The 23,391-nt window shown below is 34.2% G+C and overlaps 1 protein-coding gene across 1 annotated transcript in view; it reads left to right on the top strand.

The window, feature by feature from the left end:
* The window catches only part of Dnah7 (dynein axonemal heavy chain 7), a 323,134-nt gene that overhangs the window by 51,029 nt on the left and 248,714 nt on the right, over window positions 1-23,391 (top strand). The window contains exons 10-12 of the mRNA XM_071619296.1: window positions 670-789; window positions 21,553-21,736; window positions 22,618-22,797. Of these exons, the coding sequence (XP_071475397.1) occupies window positions 670-789; window positions 21,553-21,736; window positions 22,618-22,797 (484 nt within the window). The remainder of the gene's footprint in view (window positions 1-669; window positions 790-21,552; window positions 21,737-22,617; window positions 22,798-23,391) is intronic.

The raw sequence follows: 23,391 nt of genomic DNA on the forward strand, positions 1-23,391 counted from the left end.
CAGTGAGAAAAAAAGGATTGCATTGAAAACTGTAGCAAGTTGTGTGTTAGAGAAAAAAATCAGACAGGTTGAAAAGATTTTGATATGATAGATCTTTTTTATTTTAATTTTTTAAGTTGTAGATAAACACAATACCTTTATTTATTTTTATGTGGTGCTAAGGATCAAACCCAGTGCCTCACACGTGCTAAGTGAGTACTCTACCACTGAGCCACAACCTCAGCCCCAATATAATGGATCTTAGTGAGGTGTGAGAACTTCTGTACTCCCTGGCTCTCTATTATTCAGGACTGCTTCCTTTTCAGAGAAGGTGCAAGTTCTGTTTTAGAAGTAAATCCTGTAGCATTGAACTCCTCTTTTTCTGTTATAATTGTTCCAGTTTAAAAGCAAAAGTCAGTTTAAACTATCCATCAAATCAAAGTTATTATGCTCTTCTACTTCACAGAGAAATTTCACAATATTATATTGTGTCCCTATTGAATTTTACTATATACATTACTTTTAAATTTAGAAAATATCATGTTATTGAATATTTAATTTTATGGACAATACTTTATAATGATAAAATATAGATATATGCTGTCTTTGAGAAAGGCTCAGTTAGCAAAAATGTTATGTATCAAACAAGTTTGATCTTATATTATCATGTTCTTTTTTTTTATCTTGCAGAAAATTACGTTTGGTTGATATAGAAGAATTTCACAATCGCCAGGATGCCTTAGAGCTGTCAACTTTTCAGAATATTATCATGAAACACTTGGAATCTGCCAAAGAGACTCTGTTTAAAATGTAAAGTTTTGAAATATCATATAGAAAAACATAAAAACATGTGATTGATGGGGAATTGCTTTTTAACTTCTTTTAGAAAATCCCATTTCAACAAGTTTTACATCATTTCCTTTAGAAAATTAATAGGTCTTTAATTGCCTTAGTCTATCCAGATATTCTACACTGCATAGATTGCACAGAAACTAAAATGATCATAACTGATAGTTGCTTTTTTCTAAATATCTGATTTCTGCCTCTGCTCTGAGTGTGTGTTGGAAACCATGTAGGAATAATCATGAACTAATCATTTACCAGATAGTTATCTGCATCTACATGCAAAGTGCCATGTCTCTTCCATTTTGATTTTGGATGAAGGATGCAGAAGAGTTTAAAGAATGACTCAGAAGGAAAAGTATGTTGCTTAAATGAGTTTATAATCTCAATGGAGGTTAGATTTCGATTTATCAAATGATAATCAAACAATTCCTTGGATCGTCCCTTCAATTTGGAATAACCACATATGATAATTAATGATGTTTTACTCTGGAAAACATGGGAAATAGCCTCTCTCATGAATCATATTTATAAGAAATAGACTATTAAGATTAGGTCAATTTTCAAATATCACATGAAACTTATACCATAGTGTCCTTATTTCCAAAAGTTTCTTAGAAAGGTGAGTTGATCATTTTTAAATTAACTTTTTAAAATGTTACTTTGGAAGAACTTTAACCTATTATTTTATATTATATTTATTTAAAATAGAGGAGAGGTGAAAAATAAAACTGCATAATTAGTTGCAGAGAAGAAAATGCCCTCTTAAGAATGTGATGCAAATAAGATATCTTAATCTATGACTGCAGGGTTATACCCTAGAAATACATTATCACTGTAAATTTTAGTAAAATGCATGTCAAAGTACAGAGGAGAGTGCAAACCCTTACTGAATAATTGTTTCTGTGAAATGTAGATTGATTAGCTTTATCTCTTGATGCTTCCTGATTGATTCTAGGGGAAGAACTCTCTGACCACACTTTAGTGAGCCAGAATGGGTTTATCATGGCTAAAAGGCAGAACATCAGCTCACAGTGGAGACACAGTGAGCAAATAATTAATTATGACATCTACACCAAACCCAAAGGAATTTTCTTAGTCCTTATCTTTCACTTCTACTCAGCAGTTGCCATAGGTGGTTACACAGTTTTCTGGAACTATGTGTTTTCCTGTGCGCTTATTTGTTCTTCTCCACTGTCTCATTTTTCTATCAACTTAATCTCATTATCTCCTAAAAGTCCCCAGGTCCTTTTTCTTTTTTTTTTTTTTTGTTGTTCTCTCTCTTATTTATATTCTTTTGACAATTTCATTCATCCTTCTCAGCTGTCTAAAGATCTTGTTTTCTGAGCTCTTGGTCCTTCTTAATAATTTTATACTGAATATCTCAGTTGAATATCATGACAGTACCTGAATCTCAGCATGTTCATAACAATGCTTATCCTCTTTCTTCCAAACCTATTCTTCCTCCCCTGGACCATTCCTAGGGCAACTTGAAAATCTTGTGATTTTTTTTTTTTTTTTTTTTTTGGTCTCTTTTGCTGATTGTCTTTACCCTTACCACCTTCTCCCTACCCCAGCAACATCCTGTTTTTAAATTTTTTCTATTTTTAAATTTTCATATTTTTAAATTTTTAAATTGTTTTTTCTTTATTTGTTCTTTTTAGTTACATGTGACAGTAGTATGTATTTTGACATATCATACATACATTGAATATAACTTCCCATTATTGTTGGTTATACATGATGTGGAGTTACCATAGTCATGTATTTATATATGAACATAGGAAAGTTATATCTGATTCATTCTACAGTCTTTCCTATTTCCATCTCCCCTTTCTTCCCTCTACTCCACCCTGTCCAATCTGGTGAACCTCCCCTCATCCCTTCCCCCTCCCCCCAACCTATTGAGAGTCAGTATCTGCATGTCAGAGAGAACATTAATCTTTGTGTTTTTGTGGAACTGGTTTATTTCACTTAGCATATGGTCCCTATTTCCATCCATTTTCTAATAAATGCTATAATTTTGTTTTTCTTTATGGCTGAGTAACATTCCATTGTGTATATATAATTCATTTTCTTTATCCATTCATCTGTTGAAGGTCACCTAGGTTAGTTCTATAGCTTAGCTATTATGAATTGAGCTACTATGAACATTGACGTGGATGTGTCTCTATAGTATACTGATTTTAAGTCCTTTGGCTATATATGCCAAGGAGTGGGATAACTGGTTCTATTTCAAGTTTTTCGAGAAATCTCCATACTGCTTTTCAGAATGGTTACATAAATTTGTAGTCCCACGAGCAACATATGAGTGAACCTTTCCCCCCCACAATTCTTGCCAACATTTATTGTTACTTGTATTCTTGATAATTGCCATTCTTCCTGGAGTGAGATGATATCTCAGTGTAGTTTTAATTTGCATTTTCTAAGTGCTATATCCTACCCATGTCCTGTCTGGGTGGTGGGAATGGGGTTCCCCTTGGCAGAATGGGTTGGCTGAGAAATAAAAGCTAAGAGAAGTAAAATGACAAAAGCAAAACAAAACAGAACAAAAACACAGAACACAGAAAGTATTTTCAAAAGCAGGTGCAGGATGGACAAGCTGATCAGATGGATTGAGCTCTGGCCAAATGGAGCCTGCGCCTGCTCTATTTAGATTGGGAAACATCAAAGACATTCTATAGAATGTTCTTTTCCAAAAAAGGTTAAAGTTGGGCTGTTTAGTTCCTAACAAGTTATGCCCATCTTCCCAGCTACTATGAGGAATCTTTCTAGCAGAGTGGAGAGAAGGATCATGTGCATTGAGCCATCTATTGAGGTGGGACAGCCATGGAAAGTTCCCAATGCCAGACCTATTTCCCCCTGGCTTCCATGCTGAGAGAAGATCCACGTGTATTTCAGAGATGGCTCCTTGCAGCTAGAGATATTGAACATTTTTTCATATATTGGTTGATGGCTCATATTTCTTCTTCTGTGAAGTGTCTGGTCAGTTCCTTTGCCCATTTATTGACTGGGTTGGATTTTTTTGGTGTTAAGCTTTTTGAGTTCTTTGCATATTCTGGGGATTAATGTTCTACCTGAGGTGCAGTTGACAATGATTTTCCCCCATTCTGTAGGCTCTCATTTCAGGTTCTTTAGTGTTTCCTTTGCAGTGAAGAAGCATTTTAGTTTGATGATATCATTTATTGATTCTTGACTTCTTACACTTTAGGAGTCTTATTGAGAAAGTCTGTCCCTAAGCCAACATGATGGAGAGATTTGGGCTTACTTTTTCTTTTAGTGGGTACAGGGTCTATGGTCTAATGCCTAGGTTCTTGATTTGAGTTTTTTGCAGGGTGAGAGATAGGGGTCTAATTTCATTTTGTTATGTATTGATTTCCAGCTTTCCCAGCACCATTTGTTGAAGAGGCTGTCTTTTCTCCAGTGTATGTTTTATATGCAATTTGCCAATATTTACTTAAGAATTTTTTGCATCTATGTTCATCAGGGATGTTGGTCTGAAGTTCTCTTTCCTTGATATGTCTTTGTCTAGTTTTGTTATCAGGATGATACTAGCTTCATAGAATGAGTTTAGAAGGGTTCTGTCTTTCTATTTCATGGAATAATTTGAGGAGGATTGATGTAAGTTTTTCTTTGAAGTTTTCTTTGAAGTAGAACTTGTCTGAGAATCCATCTGGTCCTGGGCTTTTCTTTCTTCATAGGTTTTTGATGGTGTGTTCAATTTCATTGCTTGAAATTGATCTGTTTTAAATTTTCTGTGTCTTCCTGATTCAATTTGTGTAGGTCATATGTCTCTAGAAATTTGTTGATGTCTTCAAGATTTTCTATTTTTTTAGAATATAAATTTTCAAAATAGTTTCTGATTATCATCTGTATTTCAGTAGTGTCTGTGACATTTCATTTTTCATAGAGATTTTCATAATTTGAGTGTTTGCTCTCTTTCTCTTCATTAGCTTGGCTAACGGTTTATCAATTTTATTTATTTTTTCAAAGAACCAATTTTATGTTTTGTCAATTTTTTGAATTTTTTAAAATTTCATTGATTTCAACTCTGATTTTAATTATTTCCTGTCTCTATTGCTTTTGGTGTTGATTTGTTCTTTTTCAAGGGCTTCGAGATATATGTAATGTCAGGTGTTTTGTTTGCTGACTTTCTTTTCTTTTTTAAAATATTTATTATATATGACAGCAGAAGACTTTCCATTCTTTTGATGAATAAGCTCAATGCAATGAACTTTCCTCTTAGCACTGCCTTCACAGTGTCCCAGAGATTTTGATAAGTTGTGTCATAATTCTCATTTACCTCTAATTGTTTTCATTTCATCTCTGATTTATTCTGCTATCCATTGGTCATTCAATAGTGTACTATTTAGTTTCCAAGTGTTAGAGTAGCTTCTGTTTTTTATTTTATCATTGATTTATAATTTTATTCCATTATGATCTGATAGAATGTGAGGTATTATCTCTATTTTTTTTTTTTTGTATTTCCTAAGAGTTGCTTTGTGACCTAAAATATAGTCTATTTTAGAGAAGGATCTATGTACTGCTGAGAAGAAAGTGTATTTAGTCATTGATGAATGAAATATTCTATATGTGTCTGTTGAGTCTAAATTACTGTCATGCAGTATGGGTTTGCCAGGCCTGTATTTTGGGTCAAACTCAGGTTTGCCAGGAATTGGCTCCTTCAGCTGTTGGCCCTGGTGCTGCAGCTGTATGTTTCTTCCTTTGTGCTCTGCACACTGCTGGGAAAGATGAGGTTTCTTTCCAATACAAGGCTATTGAGCAGCATGCCTTTCAGTTTAGTCAGGCAGTGTCCCCGATCTCCAAACTCCATACCCAGACACACTACAGTCCTCCCAAAAATGCAGGTTCCTTTAATTCCCTTATTCCTCCACAGAGGGACTGCTCTGGTTGGAGCATGGCTGTGATACTGGAGATTTCTGCCTTATTTTATTATATCCAACTTCCTGAGTCCCCAATATGCTTTGAATGTCCAGTATTAAATTCCAGTAAAGTTACGCCCCCATTTTTTGTTCATTCACCCACCTTGTTGAAAAACTGCCTGTTTGATTTCTTGGTTTTATGCCACGGAGCAGCCAAGAAAGCAACCTGCTCTATTCTGCCATCTTGAAACCTCCTTTCCTACTTTTTTTTTTTTAACAAGTAAGATATATTTCACTTACCATAAAATGTGTACTGTCTGTGGTTTATGTATATTCACAAAGTGTGAATATAACCACTAAATCCAGAATGCTTTCCTCACCCCAAAAGAAGCTCTGTATCTTTTGCAATTCTTCCCTCTATAAGTACCTGGTAATCACAATATACTTATTGTCCATATGGATTTCCCTGTTCTGGGGATTTCATCTAAGTGAAATGATACAATATGTGGCCATTTATTTCTGGTTTCTTATATGTAATACATTTTCAAGTTTCATCCATGGTATAAAGCATGTCTCAATACTTCATTTCTTCTCATGGCCAAATAATACTACATTGTACAGATAAACCTCATTTTGTTTATCTATTCATCAATTGGTAGACATTGGGTGGTTTTCACTTTTTGATTATTTTGAATAATGCTTCTATGAATGATCATTTTATATAAACATGTTTTTTCTGTTCTCTTGTGTACATACCTAGGAGTGGAATTGCTGGTTATATATGGTAATTCTATATATAATGTGTCTGTTGAGTCTAAATTATTTAAATTATTTTAACTTTTTCAGGAACTGCCACAATGTTTTCCAAAAGGACTGTAAGATTTTACATTCTTACCAGCAATGTATGAGAGTTCTGATTTCTCCACATTTTTGCCAATACATATTGTTTATCTTTCCGATTATAACCATTGTGGAGGGTGTGTCAGTAGTATCTCACTGTGGTTTTGATTTGCATTTCCTTAATGACTAATTAAGTTGATCATCTTTTATATGATTATTATTAATTTATTGATCTTCTATGGATAAATGTATATTCATATCCTTTACTCATTAAATATTGGGTTGTCTGAGTTTTTATTGTTGATTTTTAAGAGTTGTTTATATATTCTGAATACTAAACCCTCATTAGGTCTATGATTTGCAAATATTTTTTCCATTAACTTTCTTTTAACTTTCTTGCTAGTGAATTTAAGGTACAAATATTTTTACTTCTGAGGAAGTATAAGTTATTATTTTCTTTGGTTGCTTATGCTCTTGCTATCATATCTAAGAAATTGTTGCCTAATCCAATATTACAAAGATTTACTGGTTTACATTTTTTTTTCCTCTAAAAGTTCCAGTTTTAGCTTTTACGTTTTAGTCTCTTTGGACCATTTTGACTTAATTTTTCTGTGTGGTATGAGGAAACGGTCCAAGTCAATTACTATTACTATTATTTTTTGGTACTGGGGATTGAACTCAGAGGCAGTCAACCACTGAGCCACATCTCCAGCCTTATTTTGTATTTTATTTTGAGGCAGGGTCTCACTGAGTTGCTTAGTGTCTCACTTTCACTGAGGCTGGCTTTGAACTTGAAATCCTCCTGCCTTGGCCTCCTAAACCACTGGGATTACAGGTGTATGCCACCATGCCTGGCCCAAGTCAATATACAGTTGTTCTAGCACTATTTGTGCAAGTCTTTTGTTCATTGAGTGGCCTTGACACCCTTGTACATAATAATTTGACCCTATATATTAAGCCTCTATTCTTGCACCTTTGTTCTAATTGTGACTTTATGCCAGTACCAAGCTGTTTTGATTATTATAGCTTTGTAAGTTTTGAAGTAGTAAGTGTGAATCCTCTAATTTTGTTCTTTTTCAAGACTGTTTTGGTTGTTCTAGGTTTTTTGAATTTCCACAGGCATTTTAATATTAACTTGTCTATCTTTTTTTTTTTTTAAAGGCCACTGACTTTTTTGGTAGGGAATTCACTGAATCTGCAAATAAATTTTGGGAATGTTGCCATCTTAATAATGTTGAGTCTTCCAGTCTGGGATTGGGATATGTCCATTTATTGAGTTCTTTAATTTCTTTCAACAGTGTTTTGTGATTTTTCAGCATACAAGTTTTACGATTTCTTTAGTGGGATTTTTCTAAGTGTTTTATTTTTCTTGCTATTGTAAACAGGCTTGTTTTCTTATTTTTATTTTCTGCTATAGTATATAAAAACAGTTGCTTTTGCATATTGATCTTTCTATTCTGCAACTTGATGAACTTGTTTATTAACTTTAACAAGTTTTTCTGTTTATTTTTGGCATGGACTATTTATGGCTTTATATAAGGTTATATCATCTTCAAATAGAGGTAGTTTTACTTCTTCCTTTTGAATCTGGATTTTTCCCCCTTTTTCTTGGCTAATTTCCCTTGCTAGCCCTCCATTACAATTTTGAGTAGAAGTGGCAAGAACAGACATTCTTGTTTTGTTCCTGATTTTAGGGGGAAAGCTTTCAATCTTTCACTATCAATTTAGCTATGTGGTTAACTTTAGCAAGCTAAGAAAGTTCTCTTTTCTTAATATCTTGATTGGTTTTTTTTTATCATGAACTCTAGTGGTAGATTTTGTCAGCTGGCTTTTCTTCTTTTGATTAATATGGTACAATACATTGATTTTCATATATTGAGTGAGTCTTGCATTCCTGAAGCAAGTCCTACTTGGTCGTGTAGTATAATTTTTTTAAATATATGCTGCTGGATTAGGTATGCAGTAGTTTTCTTTTTCTTGTGACGCTTCACTTATGTCTGATTTTGGTATTGGGGCAATACTTGTTTCATAGAGTGAGTTAGAAAGTATCCTTTTCTTTTATCTTTTTTGGTTTGTGAAGAATTGGTATTAAATCATCATTATTCCTGGCATTTTAAAAACTTTTTAGGAAGATGTTTAATGATTAACTAAATCTATTTATGTGTTATAGGTCTATTTATATTTTCTAGAACTTGTTCAAGATTTTATAGATTACCAAATTTGTTGGCATATAATTTTTCTTTATATTCCCTTATAATATTTGGTGTTTCTCTAAGGTAAGTATTAATGTCCTCTTTTTCATCCCATGCTTTAAGAATTTGAGTCTTCTCTCCTTTTTCTTGGTCAGTCTACATAGAAGTTTGTCATTTTAGTGATCTTTTCAAAGAATTCACTTTTATATTTTGTTGATATAAATATCTTTTCTATTCACTTTTATATCTTTTTGATATTTTTATTTACCAAAATTTTGTTTTCATTCTCTATTTTGTTTTCATTTAAATCATTTTTTCTCCCTTCTTGTTTTGCATTTAGTACACTCTTCTTTTATAGCTTCTGGTGGAATTTTACTTTATTGAAATTTTTCTTGCTTTTAACATAGGTGTTTATAGCTACAAAGTTCCCTCTGATCACTGATTGTGTTACTCCCATTAGTTTTGACATATTGTATTTCATTGTTCATTCATTTTAAAGTAGTTTCTAATTTCCCTTATGATTTCCTTCTTTAACATATTGGTTATTTAGGAGTGTGTTGTCTTAATTCTACATACTAGAGAATTTCCAAGTGTCCTTCTACTATTGACTTCTAATTTTGTATTTAAATTCTTTTTATTTACTGAGATTTATATGATGACTACCAACTATTTTCTTTCAGAAGCATCTTTCATGTGTACCCCTTCATCATAATTCCCATTGCTACACTATCGGTGGGCCCTTTTCTCCTCCCAGGCAGGCTTTGCAAAATCTGAATAAATGCTCTATTCCTTTGTCTCTGGTATTTTCTTCTTTCAGGCCTGTCCTATAAATCACTGCTAGGTGTTGATAAAATAAGTCCATATTTCTTTTTATTATTTTTAAAATTTTTCCAACTATTATTACAGAATGTTCAGATGTACAAAACATCTTAAAGAATAGCATAACGAATACCGAAAATGCCCCATGTAACTCAATTTTTAATTTATTTTCCATTTATTAAAATTATAATATATTTCCTAACCTATATTTTAAGATTTTCTGCAACATAAACCCAACCTATCTTTTTCATCCTCATTTTTGAAAAGCCTTTTGCCTTGGACTATGCCTGTAGAAATAATTATACTTGATAAAACAGAATATAGCTAGTTTGTAACCATTTTTACTACTATTAAAAAAATACCTATGGATTTTTACTACCATTAAAAATATATCTATGGATTAAGTCTTATGTCTTATTCCCTTTTTAGCCAACTACTGATTTTTAAAAGACTTCTTTTTTTAATGGTCAGATGAGGATGCTAAGAAAATTCAAAAGTTGTTTAGCTGCTTCCCTCTTAAACTCTATCAATTTCAGCACTGTTATGTTTACATACATAATTGTAATAATCAAATGAATGGCTAAGGAGATTAAATGGAATAAGGACCTCTTACACACCATCAGCATAATAATTATATTTATAATGCTTGATACAGCTGATTTCCAGAGACCCCTTTCTTTTTTTTCAATTCTAATTTATTATTTATGACAGCAGAATGCATTACAATTAATATTATACATATATAACACAGTTTTTCATTTCTCTGGTTGCATATAATGTATATTCACACCATTCGTGTCTTCATACATGTACTAAGGGTAATGATATGTATCTCATACCACTGTCTTTTTTATCCCCATGCCCCCTCCCTTCCCCTCCCTCCCCTTTGCCCTATCTAGAATTTCTCTAATCCTCCCATGCTCCTCCTCCCAACCCCACTGTGAATCAACCTTCTTATATCAGAGAAAACATTTGGCATTTGGTTTTTTGGGATTGGCTAACTTCATTTAGCATTATATTCTCCAGTGCCATCCATTTACCTGCAAATGCCATGATTTTATTCTCTTTTATTGCGGATTAATATTTCATTGTGTATATATACCACATTTTCTTTATCCATTCATCTACTGAGGAGCATCTAGGTTGGTTCTACAGTTTAGCTACTGTGAATTGTGCTGCTATAAACATTGATGTGGCTGTGTCCCTGTAGTTGCTGTTTTTAAGTCCTTTGAGTATAGAAAGAGGAGTGGGTTGGCTGGATCAAATGGGGGTTCTAACCCCAGCTTTCCAAGGAATCTCCATACTGCTTTCCATGTTGGCTGCACCAATTTGCAGTCCCACCAGCAATGTATGAGTGTGCCTTTTCCCCCACATCCTCACCAAAACATATTGTTGTTTGTGTTCTTAATAGCTGCCATTCTGACTGGAGTGAGATGATATTTTAGAGTACTTTTCATTTGCATTTCTTGAATTGCTAGAGATGTTGAAATTTTTTCATTTATTTGTTGATTGATTGTATATCATCTTCTGAGAGGTGTATGTTCAGTTTCTTGGCCCATTTATTGACTGGGCTATTTGTTTTTTTGGTGTTTAGCTTTTTGAGTTCTTTGTATACCCTAGAGATTAGTGCTCTACCTGATGTATGAGTGGTAAAAATTGGCTCCCAAGCTGTAGACTTTCTACTCACTTCACTGATTGTTTCTTTTGCTGAGAAGAAACTTTTTAGTTAAATCCATCCCATTTATTTATTCTTGAGTTTAATTCTTACACTATAGGAGTCTTATTAAGGAAGTTGGGGCCTAATCCGACATGATGAAGATTTGGGCCTACTTTTTCTTCTAATAGGCACAGTGTCTCTGGTTTAATTCCTAGGTCCTTGAACCACTTTGAATTGAGTTTTGTGCATGGTGAGAGATAGGGGTTTAATTTCATTTCATTGCATATGGATTTCCAGTTTTCCTAGCACCATTTGCTGAAGAGGCAATATTTTCTCCAATGTATGTTTTTAGCACCTTTGTCTAATATAAGATAACTGTAGTTATGTGAGTTTGTCTCTGTGTTCTCTTTTCTGTACCATTGGTCTACCAGTCTCTTTTGGTGCCAATACCATGATGTTTTTCTTACTATTGCCCTGTAGTATAGTTTAAAGTCTGGTATAGTGCTGCCACCTGCTTCACTCTTCTTGCTAAGGATTGCTTTAGCTATTCTGGGTCTCTTATTTTTTTAAATAAATTTCATGACTGCTTTTGCTATTTCTATGAGGAATGTCATTGGGATTTTGATTGAAATTGCATTAAATCTTTATAGTGCTTTTGGTAGTATGGCCATTTTGGCAATATTAATTCTGCCTATCCAAGAACAAGGTAGATCTCTCCATCTTCTAAGGTCTTCTTTAATTTCTTTCTTTAGCATTCTGTAGTTTTTGTTGTAGAGGTCTTTCATATCTTTCGTTAGGTTGATTCTCAAGTATTTTATTTTTTTGAGGCTATTGTAAATGTGGTAGTTTTCTTCATTTCTCTTTCAGAGGATTTTTCACTGATAAATACAGAAATATCTTTGATTAATGGGTGTTGATTTTGTATCCTGCTACTTTGCTGAACTCATTTACTAGTTCTAGAGGTTTTCCAGTGGAATTTTGTAAATCTTCTAGGTATAGAAGCAAATAGTGCTAATTTGAGTTTGTCTTTTCCTATCCATATCCCTTTAATTTCTTTCGTCTGTCTAACTATTCTGGCCAATGTTTCAAGAACTATGTTAAATGGAAGTGGTGAAAGAGGGCATCCCTGTCTTGTTCCAGTTTTTAGAGGGAATGCTTTCAATTTTTCTCCATTTAGAATGATGTTGGCCTGAGGCTTAGCACAGATAGCTTTTATGATGTTGAGATATGTTCCTATTATCCCTAATTTTTTCTAGTGTATTGAACATGTGTGGGTGCTGTATTTTGTCAAATGCTTTTCCTGCATCTATTGAGATGATCATATGATTCTTATCTATAAGTCTATTGATGTGATGAATTACACTTATTGATTTTCGTAACTGAACTAGCCTTGCATCCCTGGGATGAACCCCACTTGATTGTGATGCACGATCTTTTTAATATGTTTTTGTATTCAATTTGCCAGAATTTTATTCAGAATTTTTGCATCTATGTTCATTAGATATATTGGTCTGAAGTTTTCTTTTTTTGATGTGTCTTTGCCTGGTTTTGGGATCAGGGTGATATTGGCCTCATAGAATGAGTTTGGAAATGCTCCCTCTTTTTCTATTTCATAAAATAATTTATAGAGTATAGTATTAGTTCTTCTTTATAGGTGTTGTAGAACTCAGCTGTGTATCCATCAGGTCCTGGGATTTTCTCAGTTGGTAGGCTTCTGATGGCGTCTTCTATTTTGTCACTTGAAATTGATCTATTTAAATCATGTATATCATCCTGATTCAACTTGGGCAAATCATATATCTCTAGAAATTTGTTGATGCCTTCAATATTCTCTATTTTATTGGAGTACAAGTTTCCGAAATAATTTCTAATTGTCTTCTGTATTTCTGTAGTGACTGTTGTGGTATTTCCTTTTTCAACATGTATGTTAGTAATTTGAGTTTTCTCTCTTTCCTTCTCTTTGTTAGTAAGGCTAAAGGTTTGTCAATTTTATTTATTTTTCCTAAGAACCAATTTTTTGTTTTGTCAATTTTTTCAATTGTTTCTTTTGTTTCTGCCGCAGTCTGGCTGGGCACAAAATCACGAGCCACCACAGCCTTGTAGATTCAAACAGCAATTCTTTATTCCCGAACTCACACTGGCACTCTACAGTCACGTTCTGGGGCAAATCCACATTCTGGGCAAAATCCCAAATACTCTCTCAATCCCGGGAGAACTCAAGGGGAACTCAAGAAGCAGGCGCGCCTGAGGCAGCAGGATACGCCCTATTCCCAGCAGGGTACACCTTAAACCTGGAACCGCCCTAAACCCAAGGAGCAGGATACTCCCTAATCCCAGCAGGATACATCCTAAACCTGGATCCGCCCTGGTCCTTGAGCAAGGTCACCTTACATGCAATGTCACTGCGAATGACCTGGGTCATGCCATGCGTCATACCTACTTGGCAATGGCTCTCAGCATCTCCCCCCTTCTGATTAATTAAACAACAAGCAATGTGGCTTAAGGACCGTGCCTGGTAGGTTGTCCAATTCAACATATGGTTCTTACCCGTCATGGGAAAAACTGACCTCTAGGCGTCAGCCTCCTGTCTTAGGTTGATACCACTGCAATTGGATCATACCCGTCACTGACTACCGGTCCAGCATACAGCCATACTTGTGGATAGGCCTATGCACCAGTCGGGGGGGGTGAGGTTCTTGCCTCACCTCTGTTGGCCCCCAATTTTGGCCTTGGTGCCAGTGGGGGGATGAGGTTCTTTGCCTCACCTCTGTTGGCCCCCAAATTTTAGACCATCACTAGCAGAAGGGAGGAGAATACAGAAATGCCACGACACCAAGCCAATTGACGGCTCCTTTGGAAAAATTGCATCACTGGTGACACCATCAGCAAAGATATGCCAGCACTACCACAATTCGCTGCACCAAACGATAGTTACATAGTCCAGGCAAGTTCTGCAAGCAGTTCAAAGCGGAGGAATCTATCAATATGTCCGTTTCCTCCCAAAGTAAGTCGACTCCTTGACTGAGCATTACTTGTTGAGTTATATTCATTGATACATCAGTTTATACAGTTTACTGTGATAGCTATCATAGAAGCTGTAGTTTGGTTTTATCTTTGTCTTCATCAGCACTGGGATAAAGATAGGAATTCTGGCAATGATGCTAAAGAGACATTATCCTGAAAAGAATTATTAAATATAATGAAAAGGAAAGGTGAAAGTAAACAAACAGATCTGTTAACCTCCTTTAAAAACAATCCTTAACAGCTGTTTACCTAATTTAAATTAAACCATTTAAATCACGTGAATAAAAAAAAAAATTTGGATCCATTTTTTCATGAGCGCTCCTCATATATGAAATATGGACATACGCACACACAGACATACAACACAAAACACAAGAGTGCACACCAACGTACAACACATAAGACAATAGTAAAGGCCTTGTAGCTTTACCTAGGTGAAATCTCCATTGCAATGTTTAAAAACTTCACAGTCAAAAAATAAAACTGATCAGAAAAACATTAACCTAGGTTTGTATGAGCTAAAAAAATAAAATAGAACTTTATGATGTGGGAAAAGGCAATAATAAAATAGATATTGAAAAAAGCATCCTGGTTAATCACTGTCACAGATGTAAGAATAGCCAAGCTGGAGCTCTGGATATCAGCTGTTGTGGATTTGAGTCAAATCATCTTCTTTTTGGTCTGTAGAAATTGCTTTGGTTAATCTCTCTGGAATCCAAATTGGTTGCTGTTCTCCCTGTGGAAACACAAACAGAACCCCGACTCCAGACAATCACTGGGTCAGGACCTTTCCATTGTCCTGTTAGAATATCTTTCCAAAGTACCTTAGGCTTATGTACATTTTTTGGATACATATGTCTTTCCACAGCACTAAGCCCTGATGAATCCAAATTTAAAAAGTTTAGAGTAAAAATGGTTATTTCAAGTTTATCTTTGGGGGATATATACCCCTTTCTAATTCCCTCTTTTTGGTTTAATAAGTACATTTTAATAGTTTGATGAGCTCTTTCAACTATGCTTTGTCCCTGTGGATTGTATGGGATTCCTGTTAAGTAAAACATTAACTGATTTTTCTTTAGAGATGATGTTGCAAAATATCCTATATGCATCCCTTGGAAATTTAAAGATCCTATTAAATTTAAGCCTTCCAAAAGCATTTTGCCTTAGTTTTTAGAATTACTTTATTCCTTTTAATTTTTTGATGTGGTTTTAAACCAATTTCCTTCTAGTTTAATGTTTTCTAAATTGGCTCTTGTCTGTAAATTTTAACACCCTCATCTGAGATTTCTAATTTCTGCACCACTAGAAATTAAAGTTGATGGGCTTTTTGAAAAAAATTACTAATAATCTCCTTGTTCTTCTGTTTTATCCAATATTTGACTTTAAACTTCTCTCTTCTACCTTTTTCTATCTTGAATGTTTGTATCTAATAGTTGTCTTAGCTTTTTGTATTTTTTATCTAAAATACCTTTATTTGACATTTTTAACCATTTTTATCTTGTTTCTATCTTCTAGTTTTCTTTAAAGGTTTGTACATTCACCCTTAGTTGCTTTTTTTTTTCCTCCCATTTTTTTTGTTTGTTTCCTATTTTGTGGGTTTAAAATTTTTGTCTTCCTACATCTTTTTTATCTTCCTACATCTTTTCTATCTTTTTTTCTTTTTAACTTTCTATACTTCTGTCTTTAAAGTTTTTCACTTCAAATTTTTAATCTTCTTTATCTAAGTATCTTTTATCCTATTATCTTCCCATTTTCATGTGTTTATTTTTTTTAAGTAATGCCTTTAAGATTAACTAGGCTTTGAATGATGCACTATTTCCTACACCATGAAGGCATCTTAACCACCTTTAATTTAACCTTTTAAAGCCTTCCAATTATCATCTATACTGTACTTTTAAATGTACTTTTTCACCACCTACAGCTTCACTCTTTTAAACGAGGCTTAGATTTTGTTTAAATCACTTCAATGTTAGTTTACATGGCTGCCCTTCAACCAAAGGCTTTTTTTTTTAAACTCCATTAAGAAGCTTTGTCTCAATCTGCCATGTACAAATATCTTTTTCTTCTTTCTTCCTTTCTCAAGCTTTTAAAGTAAGTCTAGTTTCCTCAAAATATTTTTAAATGGCATTTTACAACTTTTTACTTTACCACACAGAGATTATCTCATCTAGAAACATTTCTCTTTTTTTTAACCTTTATATTAAAATATATTTCCACATCTTAAATCTTTTTATATCTCTTTTGTAGCCATTAACCCTTTTTATAAATTCACATTCTGAAACAACTCTTATAAAATTTTTGAATTTAGACAAATTACTCCACTTTAATAAGATGAAATACTTTCATGTTTTTTATGGTACTATAATAATATAATTGAAACCCAACTGAAACTTCTTATACTCTTTGTATATAAATTACACGTGATAGAATCTTAACACTTAGTAACCTTGTTTCAGCAAAGACACAGACCAAAGCAATATTAAACCTTTTTTCCATTCACCAATTTATGAAAACACACATAATGTTTAAATATATTACCTTATGTAACTTAATAAGTAAAGAGTACTTGATTTTATATTTAGTGGTTGCTATTTTAACACTTTAGCTTTGTAAATTAATCAGATGTCTGTAAAAACCAATATCTTAGACAAATGTAGTAAACAAAACTACCCATCTCTTTCTTGTCGAAGAAAAATCCTTCTACAGGATACCATGATGGTCCCATTGATATACTTAATAACTCATCTTTAAAAGGCCATGTGCTACATTTTTGTATTATATCAACATATGTCCTAACTGTTCTTGGTCTTACTGGGGTGCCTCTTTCCTCTAACAATTTCTCTTCCTCAGAGGCAAACAACTTCAAACCTTGAGTCAACCATTTTCCCCAGTTTTCCTGAGAAAATTCTAGGGACAGGCAACTTGAAATAAAAACAAAATAAATCAAAACAAGAACACATTGTTTTTTGAAATGGTCACCCATTCTCTCGCCTTCCCTCAGGGGCGAGCAATTTCACTTACCTCCAAGTTTCAGACGTTCCGTGTATGGACCACCAAATGCCGCAGTCTGGCTGGGCACAAAATCATGAGCCACCACAGCCTTGTAGATTCAAACAGCAATTCTTTATTCCCAAACTCACACCGGCACTCTACAATCACGTTCTGGGGCAAATCCACATTCTGGGCAAAATCCCCAATACTCTCTCAATCCCGGGAGAACTCAAGGGGAACTCAAGGAGCAGGCATGCCTGAGGCAGCAGGATAAGCCCTATTCCCAGCAGGGTACACCTTAAACCGGGAACCGCCCTAAACACAAGGAGCAGGATACTCCCTAATCCCAGCAGGATACATCCTAAACCTGGATCCGCCCTGGTCCTTGAGCAAGGTCACCTTACATGCAATGTCACTGCAAATGACCTGGGTCATGCCATGCGTCATACCTACTTGGCAATGGCTCTCAGCAGTTTCAATTTCATTAATTTCAGCTCTGATTTTAATTATTTCTTGTCTTCTACTGCTTTTGGTGTTGATTTGTTCTTCTTTTTCTAGGGCTTTGAGATGAAGTGTTAGGTCACTTACCTTTTCTTCTTTGAAGAAATGAACTCCATGCAATGAATTTTCCTCTTAGTACTGCCTTCATAGTGTCCCAAAGATTTCTATATGTTGTATCAGTGTTCTTATTTACCTCTAAGAATTTTTTAAACTCCTCCTTGATGTCTTCTGCAACCCATTGTTCATTCAGTAGTGTATTACTTAGTCTCCAAGTGTTGTAGTAGCCTTTATTTGTTATTTTATCATTGATTTCTAATTTCATTCCATTGTGATCAATAGAATTCAGGGTAATATCTCTACTTTTTTTGTATTTGTTAAGAGTTCTTTGTGACATAATATATGGTCTTCTCTAAAGAAGGATCCATGTATTGCTGAGAAGAAAGTGTATTTGCTCATTGAAGGATGAAATATTATATATATGTCAGTTAAGTCTATTGGTTTTCCAATTCATTCTTCATGTTTGGAAAATTTTCTGATATTATTTCATTGAATAGACTGTTATTCCTTTGGTTTGTAACTCTATTCCTTACTTTATCCCCCAAACTCTTTAAATTTGCTCTTTTTATGCTATCCCATATTTCTTGAATATTCTGCTCATGGTTTCTTTCTTTCACTGGTTTCTTATTTTCACTGTGTAGTCTACATTCTTTTGAAGGTTATATATTTTGTCTTCATTGTCTGAGGTCCTGTCTTCCAAGTAGCCTAATCTGTTGGTGATGCTTTCAGTTGAACTATTAATTTGGTTTATTGTTTCTTTCATTTCAAGGATTTCTGGTTTTTTTGTTTGTTTGTTTTAGCGCCTCTATCTTTTGTTTTCTGTATTTGCTTATGTAGCTCTTTGTCGAAATGATCTTTTGCTGCCTGTATTTGCTCTTTTATATAATCCTTTAATTCACAGTACATCCTGAACTCCTTCTCGGTAATTTCATCTGCTGTGCTAGCCATGCATTCTAATAATATGGTATCTTGTTATGTTTGGGGCACTTTCTTCCCTTGTCTTTTCATGTTGCTCATGTGTTTCCCTTTCTATCTCTGTGGAACTACAGCATTATTGTTTTTACCCTATAGGCTTATAGTACCCCTGTAGGGTTCCAATACCTTTCCTTTGAGGGGAAGGACAATGTTAACAGATCCCAATATAAAAAAAAAAATACCACCTAAAAACAAATAGTTGTTACTAAGACATTTACAGTTTGGGTCATAATGTACACAAATGGTGAATTCAATTCTTATCTACAATATGATCAGTAGGTTTGTAAAAAGGTTTACAGTTTCTGATGGTGGACAAAGAACCAAGGGTGATGTGTAGGAAAATATGCTGAGGAGGTGTGAGATGATGATAGAGTTATTAGAAATCCTCTTTAGAAACCTAAAGAAGAAGGTTAGTAGCAGGACAATAGAAAGGTAGTAATCTTAGGTTGATAAGTAAGAGGGAAGACATTAGAGTACATAAAACAAACACACATTATATATTAAGAAAAATTTAAAAAATGTTAAAATAGTAAAACTTGGTGAGAAAAAAAAAAGAAAGAAAAAATATACAACACAACTGTAATATCCTATTCAATAGTCTCAGTCCTCAGTTTCCTAATTTATGCAAAGTACTTGGTTTCACATATGTTGGGCATATGAGGGTGGGAGAATAAAGAGGGAGAATAAAGAAAAAAGTGTTGAAGGAAGAAACAAGGATTGTTTTGGTTAGAGATTAATATCTTTCCTCCTTTCCTTCTCATTCAGTAGGTGGTGTGTTCTGTTCTTAGTTGGTATCTCTGCCCTCAGGGTGGTGGGGGTTACCAGGTATGAGGGTTGATCTTGGGTGTAATTGGAGGGTGGGGTATGGCACCCACCGGTCCTGTTGGGAGACCACACCTCAAGGATCTCCTTTGGGGAGTGCTCCTGTGATGTGGGTGTCTATTCTTATCTCCTCATCTTGTCCTTAGACCACAAAATTCCTGCCCTCTAAATTTGTCTCTAAAGTGTATCTCCCTCATCCCCACCCCTTTTACTTTTTAATCATTCCACTAGTTGAGACCCCAGCCACGGGGCAACACAGAATGCTGCTTCCCTCTGGCATGCCATCTTGGATCCCTAGAACCCTTTCTTCTGTCCTTTAGATCCTCACTTCAGTGACCTTTCCTCCATGAAATCTTCACTGTTGCCTCTTTGGAAGTGATCTCTTTTTTTCTGGATGCTTCCAGATCTTTATTCTCATTACTTCTTCCTTTTGTATTTCTTTATGTATGTCCCTATTTTCCTTCACTTGCCTATAAGCACTTTGAGAACTGAGAAATACTTTGTACTCCAAATATTATTGCACATAATAGGGAATCATAAGTATTTTGAAGATAATGAGTAAATGAATATTTTAAATGCATTTAGTCATCCTTTTTCAAGTCCTACAGGTCCAAACCTTATTTTGTCTTTTGCCCAAACCTGCTGGAAGCATTTCAGTTTCCTTTCTTGGTATGGTCCTCTTCTCCTTATATTTGCTGGTTACCAGTATTTATGTGTTGCTTTACCAGTGAGATGCCTCACCAAAGAAGCATCTGCCCAGGCTTCATCTGAGTACCTATCTTTAAGTTCTTGGTTTTAATTCCAAAGTTCTGCAAATGGCTTTCATTTATTTATTTATTTATTTTCATTTTTTAGTGTATTATCTCTATCACCTGTTATCTCTATTTCAGACAGTGAAATAAGAGATATTAGCACTACCTACCCACTCATTTTACTTTTTATCCTACTTCTACTTTCTTTTTCTCAGGCCTTTCTTATTCTTATTTCTATCTATTCTTTGACAAAATTGACATCTTCACTATAAAACCCTTCTTCAATACTTAAATGGAAAATGATCTCTCTATCCTTTGACTTTATACCTGTTTTTATTGAAAGCACATTGCCTTCATTATTGTGAGAGAAAGGATGATGTCATATCTTTTTATATCTCCTGGAACACTGTTTCTAGCATATAAGTAGACATTAAATATGGATTTGTTAAAAGGATGAATAAGAATATTTAAAGCTTAGATTATCTCTCTAGGAACATTCAGATGACTCTTGAAATTATATTAACTACTTTAAAAAGATCCATTATCTCTCATGAAAGAAGGTACCAGTATTTATGTGGTGCTGAGGATTGAACCCAGGGCCTCACACATGTGAGGTGAGCGCTCTACCACTGAGACATAACCCCAGCCCCTGATTATTCTTTTATTACACATTTTAAACTTTGTTTTGGATCAGTCATTCTTTTAGTATGTCACATTAAGAGAAATGTAAAAATAAAATATGATTTTGTTGATTTGTATTTCATCAATTATGAAACTGAATACCATTAAATACTAATTGGGTTTAATTTGTTATAAGCTCAACCTTGATTTAATCAGTTGTTCACATTATAGCTTTAAACTAACAGATATATTCCAAGGAGAACATTTAAGAGACTGGAGAGAAGTATCTCATGATAGCCAATAAAGTTAGTTCTCATATTTCTTTAAAAAGTGCTGGAATCATAGTTCCAGGAGTTAGATTTATGTCTTACAGCATCACATCAATGAGTCATTTTCTATTAGTTATGATTTAAAATTTCTTTTCCTAGGAGAAGTGAAATATTCTAGCACTTACATTTCTGAGAGTGGATAATGTCACTTAGCAATATACCTCTTTATGAAGACCTTTGGATGTCTAGAAATTACAGTTAATGCTTATTGTAAAAGGAGTAATTCATTGAGAGTATTGACTTTTAAAAGTCTTTTGTTCTTTCAAGGTGGTTTCCAGAAGTACAGAATATTTATTACCAAGGTAATAAAAAAAAGCAATTGCCAACCAGTGACAACAGTGCCAAATTGGAATCTTTTTTCAACTGTGCTGCAACACTTATGACTTTACAGCTGCAGGACCTCACTTTAGCCTCCATGCAAGATTTCACAGACTTAATTGCGCAACCCCCTGTAAGTATGGTTCAGTACACTAATATGCGTTTAGTAACTTACTTATTTTTTCTTTCAGAGAGGAAAATGACAAAATATCTTTACCAGTGAAAAAAACAGAATACATATTTAGATCTATTGTGCTCATTTGTTAAATTAAAAAGCTGGTGTCAAAAAAAGTTTGTGTCCAATTGTGAGTTCAAAGCTAGCCTCAGCAAAACCAAGGCACTAACCAACTCAGTGAGACCCTGTCTCTAAATAAAATACAAAATCGAGCCGGGGGCGTGACTCAGTGATACAATGCCCTTGAGTTCAATTCCCAGTACCCCCCCCAAAAAAAAATTGGTGTCAAGTTGCATATTTAGGATATATGATTATTATCAGTAAAGATTAAGGGAAATAAGTAAAAAATTTCCATAATTAGGATACTTGGATTATAGAGGCTGGGGAGAGTTTTCATGAGGAATGTTTTCTCTTTCTAGAAAAAGGTTTTGTTAGGTATAGTATGAACAGGGTATTAGAATTGGAATGTTTTGCCTGGGACTTATTCTTGAATGATCCTAAAGCGTGCTACTAAGCATCTTCTAGGTTTTTTTTTTTCCTGGTACTTTGACCCTATAGTTAGCCTATAGGCCAAGTAGATAGTAGATACCAACAAATATAGTTTGCAATCACTCTTACTTTCTCCTGTAGAGCTCCTCCTTGGATTAACTGTCTAAGGTGAAAGAGGAAGTATGGGTGGCTTCCCATGTATTGTAATTGGAACTGGTGTGCTCTTTATCACTATATATATATAGAAATATATATATATATGTGTGTGTGTGTATGGTTGTTTAGTTATGAATATTAATATGAATATTGTTATATATACATATACATATATAAATTTTTATTTTTTGTAGGATTCTGTTAGAGCTTTTGAACATCCAGGTTTCATCATGAGGCTGATTCTTGAGAATGATGCCATTACATTTGAACCTGACTTTAATGACTATATAGATATCTTTGTAAATGTTTATGCTATCATGATTAAGGCTGTCAGTTTTGTGCCAAGAGTTGAGACAAAATTGTATTCTAAGTGGGTAAGTAACAAGAAACTTCTGATTGCTTTAATTTGCATAAGGTATTCACTTGAAATAACTTCTGAAAGTGTAGACAGGTATCCTTTGTTTCATAGACTATGAATGGCTCAGTAACATTGGCTTATAAGAAAGCTTTGTTTAAAAACAGTTATCATTTTCCATCAACTTATCATATATATATATTTTTTTTTCTAGTCTACTATTCCACTAAGGGGAAGGAGTTAAAGTTGTGATGGGGTTTGAAGCAGTTGATGAGTGTTTACTGTGGGTCTCATACTGTTTGCTATAGCACTTATTCAATTCTGTAGACCTCCATTATGCTTTTCTAGCTCTGTAAAACTATCCTGTGGCTGATTACCTTTCTTATATTTTTTTTCCCACAAATAGTGAGCTCCTCTTTGTATATTTTAAATTCATAGATCCCATCTATGACATTTCAACAGTAGTTACTGCACTTTAGTACATTAAACAACCATGCCTGAAGATTTCCTAAGCTTACAAGTTTTCCAAGGTGGCAATTCCAATCTGTAGTTTTCTTCTGCTTTTTTATTTTTAAAGTAGTTTACAAATATTTCACCCATACAAAAGAGTACA

The sequence above is a fragment of the Marmota flaviventris genome, chromosome 11 (assembly GCF_047511675.1).
Source record: "Marmota flaviventris isolate mMarFla1 chromosome 11, mMarFla1.hap1, whole genome shotgun sequence".
Taxonomy (NCBI): domain Eukaryota; kingdom Metazoa; phylum Chordata; class Mammalia; order Rodentia; family Sciuridae; genus Marmota; species Marmota flaviventris.